The 10,378-nt window shown below is 35.0% G+C and overlaps 1 protein-coding gene across 1 annotated transcript; it reads left to right on the top strand.

Annotated features, from left to right (window-relative positions):
* Positions 1-4,919: 4,919 nt before the first annotated feature.
* Positions 4,920-9,495, top strand: LOC107479793 (COP1-interactive protein 1). Its single transcript, XM_016099898.3, has 4 exons — positions 4,920-5,022; positions 6,254-6,316; positions 6,827-7,024; positions 7,113-9,495. The coding sequence occupies exons 3-4, from the start codon at positions 6,901-6,903 to the stop codon at positions 9,239-9,241; spliced, it is 2,253 nt and encodes a 750-aa protein (XP_015955384.1). The 5' UTR covers positions 4,920-5,022; positions 6,254-6,316; positions 6,827-6,900; the 3' UTR covers positions 9,242-9,495.
* Positions 9,496-10,378: the final 883 nt, after the last annotated feature.

Here is a 10,378-nt window from a genome sequence, read left to right as displayed (position 1 = left end):
AGGCATTTCTTGGTGTCAAACTTCAGGTTATGACGTGTTTTGGGCGTTTAACTCTGGAATCATGACGTTTTTCTGGCGTTTAACTCCAGACAGCAGCATGAACTTGGCGTTTAACGCCAAGTTACGTCGTCATTCTTCGAATAAAGTATGGACTATTATATATTGCTGGAAAGCCCTGGATGTCTACTTTCCAACGCCGTTGAGAGCGCGCCAATTGGAGTTCTGTAGCTCCAGAAAATCCATTTCGAGTGCAGGGAGGTCAGAATCCAACAGCATCAGCAGTCCTTTTGTCAGCCTTCTTCAGAGTTTTGCTCAAATCCCTCAATTTCAGTCAGAATTTACCTGAAATCACAGAAAAACACACAAACTCATAGTAAAGTCCAGAAATGTGAATTTAACATAAAAACTAATGAAAACATCCCTAAAAGTAGCTTAAACTTACTAAAAACTATATGAAAACAATGCCAAAAAGCGTATAAATTATCCGCTCATCATTATGCTAATATCTAACTCTTTACACAAAGTGCTTACCCAACTTAGTCAGGGACACCTCACTGGTACAAGACACAAGATAGAAGACTACAACCAAAGAAAATCTGAAATCACTCTGGACTTTTCTTTCAAGTGTTTCACTTAACCTTTTTTACTCTTAGCCTTTTTCTCAATGTCTCTCTTTCAGCCTTTTACCTCTCAAAGAGATTATAGAAAGATATTCATTGAAACTGAAATACAAAACTATAAAATATAAAGGAGATTGATGCATAACAGCTAAAAACACTATGAACAAAACCCAACAACAGAACTCAAAACTTCATTCATCATCTTGGCAGAGTGCTCCCTTTAGTGTAGGTACAATACTTTCAAGACTTCAAAACTTAGTAGTGAGATTTCACACACAACTTTTTATTCAGGTTCTCTCTCTCCTTGCTCAAATCAGAAAAATATTTTTCTTTTTGTCCCTCTTGCAGAGTCACCGTTTTGATTTCTCCTAAGTTAACTCTTTGAACTCTGAGCTCCTTTCGCTTGTCATCTCATTTTCTTCATTTAACCTTAAATTAGGGATTTTAAAGCTGGTCCTTTTTCTTGACCAAAGACCTTAGAGCAGCAAAAAGAAATTTTTTAATGGTAAACCTAAATCCAAACCCTTGAAATAATGTTTTGTCCTCAAGAAACAATTTGAGCCTTTAATTCACAGCAGTGATTATCAGAAATCACTTTTTTCGTTTATCACAAATTGGCGTTGTAGAAATTTAAAGAAGGAGTGAAGAAAATAAATTGCATGCAAATGGAAATAAATTACCTTTATCCTTTGACTTAACGTAGCTTACTTTGATTAGGGTGATTAGACATTTGCTTTTGTGATTTATCTTTCTCTTTCTTTCTTCTCTAGTGAATAAACCAAGAAGAAGCTCTCTTTCTTTCTTCGTAAGTCTGACCGAAGAGAATATTGTGAATGTTGCTTTTGTGGGCTTCAACTTGAATGGATTAACTTGGGTTTGGATTGGCTTGACTCTCCATTCAACCCAATTAATTTCCTTGTTTCATTTCTTCGGCCTTTGAGAGTTAGAGAGCCCACCAACAATTTTGTTTCTTGTTTTTATCTCTTTGGGCAGCTGTTACTTTAATTTTGGCCTGTAATACTAATAAAAAATAATTAAAACTAATTGAATGTTTAACCCAATAAATTAATATTTATCATTATCAATCAAGCTAATTATGTTCTTAATTATACATATATGATTGTGATAATTTATTAAGATATAAGTTATATATATAATAAAAAAAACTAGCAACATAATTATAATGAAATAATTAATTGTTTACCTAAGGTAATACCTAATTTAGTCTATAAACTTATATGCAAGTTTTAATTTAGTTGCTAAAGTTTTAGCAAGGATGACAATATTTGTAAATATCACTGCGTCCCTATCTGTTTGGGGCAGTAATCACCTGCTCCGATGCTAAATAAGGTTTTTAGCTTAGTGGGGTGGGGTCAGAACAATGTTGGATTATAATATATGCAATATGTATAAAATAATTAATAATATTGTATCATATGTAAATTTTTATTTTAATTTATATTATGTATTTGATGATGGTAATATAAATTTTAAAATTTAATTTAATTTATTAGATTTTAATAATTATATAGGCCAATAGGAGACGAGTGGGTTAATAGGGGGTGAACACAGGTCGAGTTGGTTCGGATTTAAGGTGAAATTAGAATCAAACCAATTGAATTGTAATTGGTTCGGTTTGGTTTGGATTTGTATTTTTTTTGTGCATCCGATGAAACAAAAATTCATAAAAAAATAAAAAAATAAAATTTTTATCTTAAAAATTCTGTAAGTACAATAAAATATAACATTAATAGAAATAATCTAAACATGTTAAACACCAAATATATTAAAAACTAAATACATTAAAATCCAAACATATTAAAAGGTATATATATTTTTTAAATTTTTATTTTTTATTTAATTAATATATGGTCAGATCTATGAATTGATTCGGATTCCACACCCCCAGAACTGTTACCCGAACCATTTATTAGAGAGAGTTATTAGTTTGATTCGAGTTGGACCTAATTACCCATTAGTTCCAGAACCAATTTAATTGATTCGCTTCGGGTTCAAATGGGTAATCGAGTATCTGCGACCTGTGCTAACCCCTACGAATTAGGGTTTAACTATTTACTGTTTGCAGGTAGGAGTGAGACGAATCTATGCAGATTATTGTAAATTAGATGGAGATGGATAAGGCAAAATCACAATCCTACTCACTCCATTATCGTGCCATCCCTAACTTTTATTTAGTACTCAAACTTTACAAATTTGATTCAGTTATAGTTATTGGATAACTTTTGACATACAAATATTAATAAAGCGATAACATTGATAATTAGATGTATAATAGAATTTGTAAAAATAATTTTTATTATATAAAAAGTTACTTTTTTTTCTAATCTTTTGATAAATATTTTAAATAACCTTTTAAATAGTCACAAGATAAATTTAAAAAATTGTATTAAATATTAGCAATATAATTTTTATAAGTTAAAAATAAAAAAATCACTTACGAATTTATCGAATATAACCTTAATGGCAACAAAAAATTCTTTTTTATTGGCATTAGTATAACAACTAAACAAATTTTATTACTGACATATATTTTAATAAAGACATACACGTGTTAAAATTATTATTAGTATAAATTTTTTAATTTATTTAAATAAAAATAAAAGTAAACTACCATTTCTATCTATAAAAGTTGAAAACGCTGATATATCTATTCATAAAAAATAGAAATTACTATTTGTACCCATAAAAAATAGTTTTTACAAGTAAAATTATCCAAACCCTAAAAAATTAAATAAAATTCTCAAACTACCCTTCTCTCCTCCACTATCACTATCATCTCCTCCCCCTCCTCTCTCTCTCAATATTCCGCTAGAATAAGTCTTGCAGGCTTCGATGGTACAACCAGCTCTCCCTATCCGTGGAGTATCGGGCCTTCACCCCTGAAGAGGATGACACCATAATCAGAGCTCACGCTCGGTTCGGCAACAAGTGGGCCACCATAGTCCGACTCTTTTTTGGCAAAACCGACAATGCCATTAAAAACTACTGGAACTCTACCCTTAAACACAAGTGCGCCTCCATGGGCCCCATCGACGATCCTCACTTTGCGCAGCCACTCAAACGCTCCGTCAGCACCAGCGCTGTCGTACCCGTGTCAACGGTGGTGGTGAGGTACTCGTTGCCGACGGTGATGGCGACGACGGAGGTGGCGGGCCGTGGCTCAACTCATCCATGCCCTTCACCACTTTGAGTTTCCTGTTTTTTATTTTCTTCTCACTCCTTTTTATAACTCAATCTTCAACCTCCTTAGCAAAAGACCCGAACTTTAGCTTCAGCTCCTGTTGCACAACAAAAGCATCAACTATAGTGTTGCTGTTATTGCTTATATTAGTAGTAGTAGTAGTGGCAGTTTCGACTGAAAACCCTAATCTCCTGAGATTGTCGATTCCAATATTGGAGTTGGGAATTAGGGTTAGGGTTTGAGATACACTAGGAGGAGGGACAAATGGATTATGAGTCAACTCCAAGAGATTTTGCAGGTAAGAGAGAGTGTGGGGGTAAAAAATCTGAAGATGGTTCTGTTGTTGTTGATGATGGTGAAACCCTTTTTCTGGGTTGAGAATTCGAAGAAGCAGAAGAGAGAGAAAAAAACAAAACACATAAAGAAAGCGAGAGAAAGAAAAAGATGAAGGAGTTGGCAGAGTTGACGGATTATGGCGGCGGCGACGAACTCAAAAAATAGAAGGAGAAAGAGATGATGGGACTCAGAAAATAGAAGGAGAAAGAGAAGATGGGTTAGTGGTGGTGGTGAAAAAAGATGAGAACATTGAGAGAGAGAGAGAGAGGAGAGGAGAGGGGGGAGGGGAGGAGATGATAGTGGTAGTGATGGAGAGAAGGATAATTTAGGAATTTTATTTAATTTTTTAGGGTTTGAATAATTTTGCTTGTAAAAACTATTTTTTATGGGTATAAATAGTAATTTCTGTTTTTTATGAATAGATATGTCAGTATTTTCATCTTTTATGAGTAGAAATGGTAGTTTTACTCTAAAAATAAATAAATAAAAAGAAAAGTGTGAGGAATTGAAATATTTGGGTAACGGATACCGCTTTTCTTCGTATCTGATCCCGGAATCGTGGAATCACTCGTGAGTCGTGAGATAATATTGAAGTGTTCCGCAGCTGTAATAATGCCACACCTCGAAGGGCATTTTATTACAACTATGTGCCAATATTACCTCCTCACCCTCCCCACACACAAGGACAAGGACTGCCATCTTTACAATAATATCATTCATTTTCTTTGTAAAAAAATATAATTTTTTTAAATTTCATCCCAAAAAATGTTCATTTCATTTCCTCCATTTTTCTTTTCTATTTTCCCTTCGCCTACCATTGTTTCCTGATCAAATCGGTTTGCTGAACATCGAGTTGCATTCCAGGTAGTACAACTGTTTTTTCTTCGTAGTTTCTTTTTTCATCTTTGTATATATATATGTGACAACATAAATTGCTGATCATTACCAATGATATTGATATAATAATTGTATGATAATTACCATTCAATCGAAAACTATTATTTGTGCTTCCAGCTTTCAGGTATGAATCATGATTATTTAGAATTTTAGGGTTTCCATTGGGGATTGCATTGGCATACATACGTACATGTACTTCCATCCTGTAGATTTTGATTGTGATGTTACCGACATTGACAATTTGTCTTCTTGTTTTTTCCTCCTCTATAAGCTGATTTCACCGCGTTTCTTTCTTAAAATTGATATTCCCAAGTTAAATATTAAGTTGATTGGTTAAGCCTTTGTGCTTGTGTTTTCCTATGTAAATATTCCAAAAATTAAGGTTTGAAGAATGAATTGAATCTCATTGTAGATTATTTTGTGTAAAAACCTGAAAGTGATGGCCAGATTGAATAGGAACAAGCGTACGTCCGTGGCAATCACTGTTGCATGGTCGTGGCCTCGTAAGGTCTTAAAATTATTTAGGAAATGTAAGTAAGCAATATATAGCTGTTCCAGTTTGTGAACATTCTTATATGATAGACAATAGAATTGGTACACTCTTTGAAGGAAAGATGCAAGGGTAAGGGTCTTTTTCAGTATGAAAACAGCACCAAGTTAGTTCAACAAATCAGGAAAACACCAGATGATAAGGCGTTTGAATAAGCTTATCTTCTTTTATTTATTCAAGGAGGAAATATGGCATTGAATGGTTTCAATTTTTCAAATTGATCAAAGTGGGAAGTGACATATGCTCAATGGCCACACCAGACATACCTATCATCTAAAAATTTTTAATTACTATATTTTCTTTGATGATCAATAGTCAATACCATTCTTAAATTCATTCTCATGTGCTGTGGGTCAGCCCATGATGTAAATGTTTGTCAACATCGAAGAATCCCAGGAGCACAAGTGGAGTAATTAGAAGTACCAGAGTGGATTTAGATTATTTTTATTGTTTCTGATGGTAAAATCTTTCATTATGATGAGTACTGTCCTCAGTGCACGTGCCGCTCGTGCCACACTTTATTCCTTTTTTGTGCTTTAATTTCCCTTTAATGTTTCAACATGTTAAAGTACATAGCATATTACTGAAAATGGAATGATTAGATTATTACTATTACTAAGTTTGGACCATCTATTGTAATCAACGCAGGTTGATGGTTTCTGGTTGCATCATGAAAGAAATAACAACAATTATCACAAAAGTAAACTACAGGTAAATCTTAATAAAAAATTTTAGCATGATTGTAAAAAGTTTATGTTTATTTGGAGATTTTAATTTTGATATTGGGTTTATATTAGTGGTTTTTAATAATGTGTGAAATTTGGTGTGTTTTTTTATATAGAAATCACAAATCTAATCCTCTGATTTGTAAATTTTTTTTATTTTTAAAATACAACCTACCTTTCAATTTGTGAAGTGACACAAAATCTACTCTTCTCTCCAATTTGTAAACTAACACAAAACCTACCATCCTATTTGTGATTATCTCCATATTAAATTAAAACACATTCTTTTTTCATAACCGAAAATAACACAACAATAATTTTCATATAAAAAAAACAGTCGTTTTTATTTTTTATTTCATATTTTCTGTTTCTAAAATTTTGTAAAGAAGAAGAAAATAAAAAATGAAAAATGAAAAATAAGATTTTATTTTTTTCAAATTTTTTTCTTTTTCACATTCATCAGTTTCTCATGTCTACCTTGATTTCTCAATTCCAGGGTTCCATCATGTATGCATACAACAATGGAGATTTCCATGATTGACACATCCTTCTAAGTGCAATATTTGTGGAATGGTCCCAACCCAAGTGAAAAACAAAAAAATGCATAGTCGTAGCCTTAGCCGCTCATCAAGGGAATCATTCAGGTTCTTTGGGAGCCCTGACAAAGATGAAGACCTTAGAAAGACCAAAACAGGTTCACATTTCTAATTTTGAACTCCATGAATTTAATTGGACTTATTAAGTATTTAAATATATCATTTTCTTTCTCTCATTGCATGCAGAGATTGAGAACAATATCACAAAACTGCTTAAGCTTGTCAAGAACGATGATCAAAGCAAAAAGAATAGGAATCCACGGCTTGTTAGAAAAGAGGCAGAACTTGTGGGGCTAATTGAGGACTTAAACAGCCAGTATCAATCACTCTTTCAATTGTGTGATTATTTGAACAGAGAGTTTATGAGAGCGATTTCTCGCAGAAGAAGCCGAAGGGGTACCGGCTCTAACACAGACTCAGAGTCAGAGTACTTCTCCTCAGAGGAACTAGAAAACTATACCAAGTTTTCATTCGATGATGTTCTCAAGAATGATGATGCAAAGGAATATGAGGAGCAGTTGAATTCACAGATGAAAGAGATGGAGAGCCTGAGCCAGCAGAAGACGAATCTAGAAAATCAAATTGAAAGCCAATCGCTCCAATTCGAAGAGCTAAGCGCAAATAATACCAGGCTGCATGATCGGGTCTTGGATCTGGAATCGTTATTGAAAGAGGAAAAAGGTGTGGTGTCTGTTTGGGAGGAAAAACTGAAAATCAATGAGAATCAAGCCAAGTCCAACATTGAAGCATTGATGACACAGGTCAACAAGCTCAATCTGGAGTTAAAGACACTGCGTACACAGAAAGATCAAACGGAAGAGGAAATAGAAGGTATCAAAGATAAAGCATTAGCTCAAATGAAGGACTTGATGGACAAGCTCAATTCCATGCAGGAAGAGTTGGACTCTGTAAACACACAGAACAAAGAATTAGATGCTCAGGTCAGAAATGACAGGGAGCTGATACTCCGATACCTGATTCAGATTGAAAACCTGAGCCAAGATTTGGCGGAGACAAGTTTGGATAAGCAGAGTTTAATGGACGACAAAGAGCAATTCCTGGCAAGAATAAAGGACTTGGAATTTGAATTGGAAGCAGAAAGCATGCAGAAGAATGCACTGGAAGCTCAGTTAAGAGACAGGAATTATGATATGAAGCTTGTGGAGGAAGAAAACAGGACTCTGCAGGACAGAAACAGTGAACTGAAGAAAGCAATGCACCAAAGTGGCGAAGAGATAACCGCACTTATGAGGGTACCGGAGACCCAGAAGGACGCGGCTTCTATGGAGGCCATGGCCCTAAAGGCAGAAATGAATATTATGAGATTAGAGATGGACAATCTGTATGCACAGAGAAGCAAGTTGGAGCAGCAAATTGAGCGAAACCGGAAGGAATATGAAGAAAATTTGGGAAACTTGAGCAGCAAGTTATCGAGCCAAATAGTAGAACGCGAGAAAACCATAGAGGAACAAGCAGCAACCATTCAGAGAATAAACGAGGAGCATAAACAGACCAAAGTTGCGTTGAATAAGAACAAGCTGTCCCGCCAAACGGCCGAAAGGAAAATGATTGAGCTGGCAACGGAGTTCCGGAGGAAAATGGAAGACAACATCCGGCTTCTGCACCAGAGGATCCACGTGGCCGAACAGATGAACAACGAGAACAAAAACAATTTCAAGATCGTCAATCAGAGGTACCACGAAGAGAACAAGACGCTCCAAGAGAAAATCGCAATTTACGAAGAAGAGCTGAAGGTGCCAAAGTTTGATATTGCGCCCTTGGGTGGGGAACAACACGCTTTGGTTTTTGAAGCTCTAAATGAATTAGAAATGGTCACTATGAACCGTTTGGACTCAATAGTTGGGGACGTTGAGGAACAGAAGAAACACGTCGTGAGCCGCGTGTTTAAAATGATTGGAGAGGTTCAGTACGGTAAAGAATGGATTAAGAAAAGAAACCGTGAATGGGAAGAAACGAAGAACAATGCGGAGTGTCTGAGGGCACTGCTGGACAGCAAGGAGGAGCAGGAGTTCTTGCTGAGGGAGAAGGTGTGGAAGTTGGAGGCCAAGGTGAGTAAAGAAGCTGGGGAGAAACTTAACTTGATGAATGCGGTGAGCCAGTTAGAGAAGAAAGTGGCAAGGTTGGAGAACGCTTTGAAGGAGAAGGAGGAAGATTTGGTTAGCCTTGGTGAGAAGAAGAGGGAAGCAATAAAGCAACTTTGTTTTGTTGTTGAGTTTCATAGAGAACGTTGTAGGGATCTCAAAGATTTGGTCATCAAGATGGGGGCCAACAACAACACTAACACCAAGAAATAAATGATGATGGGATTTTGAATACACACAGAGCAGACACCAACACTGTTCTTGGGGTGTCCCCATTTCTTGAGGTGCACATGTCACAGCGCAGGTCTTAGTGGACCGCCAGCAATGAAATGGTAACAAGTATGTAAATATACGAAATGATATATTTGTATCCCTGTAGCTCTTTTTCTTTTTCTCATTTATTTGAATTTGTATGGATTGTTAGTATTACCGTAATTTAACTATTTATCATTTCAAGCGTTATATGTACCCGTATTGAATTAACTACGTATGTTACTATAGTCCAGTAGGCAATAATAAGGTTTGTATCACTGATTCAGCTAGAGTTGCTTACTTGTAGAGTAAAATATTTGAATTGAATAAAATATTGACATAACAGGAGAATTTATTACTATGCGTAGCTAAAAACTTTGGAAAATTCTACATTGTCGTTTTAACTATTAAAATTCTTAATTTTATGGTATGCAGATAATTGCAGCAGCGAAATGTCGAGAGATAATTCGTTCTTGGCAAAAGGTGGGAAGAAAAAGAATAAAAGACCAAAATTAGCACCGAATCCACCGATTAAGGAAAAAGGAAATACAAGACTGATGACTGATGTGATAATGTAAAGTTGTAAACACATTCCGTCAACGTTCTAAAATAAATAAAGAAGATTCAAAATAAAAGACAAATGCAACAAAAAGAAAGAGCACAACGAATCAGGTTGTTCCCCTAATAATAATTAATAATTAATCATGTACAGTAAGTAACATGTAAACGCTGGCAGCCTTACGAAACATGAAAGGACCTTGAACAGCAATTACGTGCAGCAACTGGTGCCAGATCAACCTTAAAATGCTAAAAGACGCCACTTCCGGGACCTTCCGTTACTATCCTTCTGGAACTACTTACCCAAATTCTATTTTCAACTCTATTTTGGACGCCATTTTTATTTTCTCATAATCTCCCGAGAAGAATGGGGATTTTTTATTTTTATAAATAAAATAAATATAATATTTATCAAAATAAATATTTTTACGAGTATTTACCGTTTTAAATAATCCTACCATATCTTGTTTACAGTATAAACGAGATATGACAAGTATGGCTGAGACGTGTGTATTTCGTTTACAGTGCTATAAACGAGAT

The sequence above is a fragment of the Arachis duranensis genome, chromosome 3, assembly GCF_000817695.3.
Source record: "Arachis duranensis cultivar V14167 chromosome 3, aradu.V14167.gnm2.J7QH, whole genome shotgun sequence".
In the NCBI taxonomy this organism is placed as follows: domain Eukaryota; kingdom Viridiplantae; phylum Streptophyta; class Magnoliopsida; order Fabales; family Fabaceae; genus Arachis; species Arachis duranensis.
The sequence above is the reverse complement of the archived record's forward strand: the minus strand, read 5'-3'. Positions and strand labels throughout refer to the sequence as shown.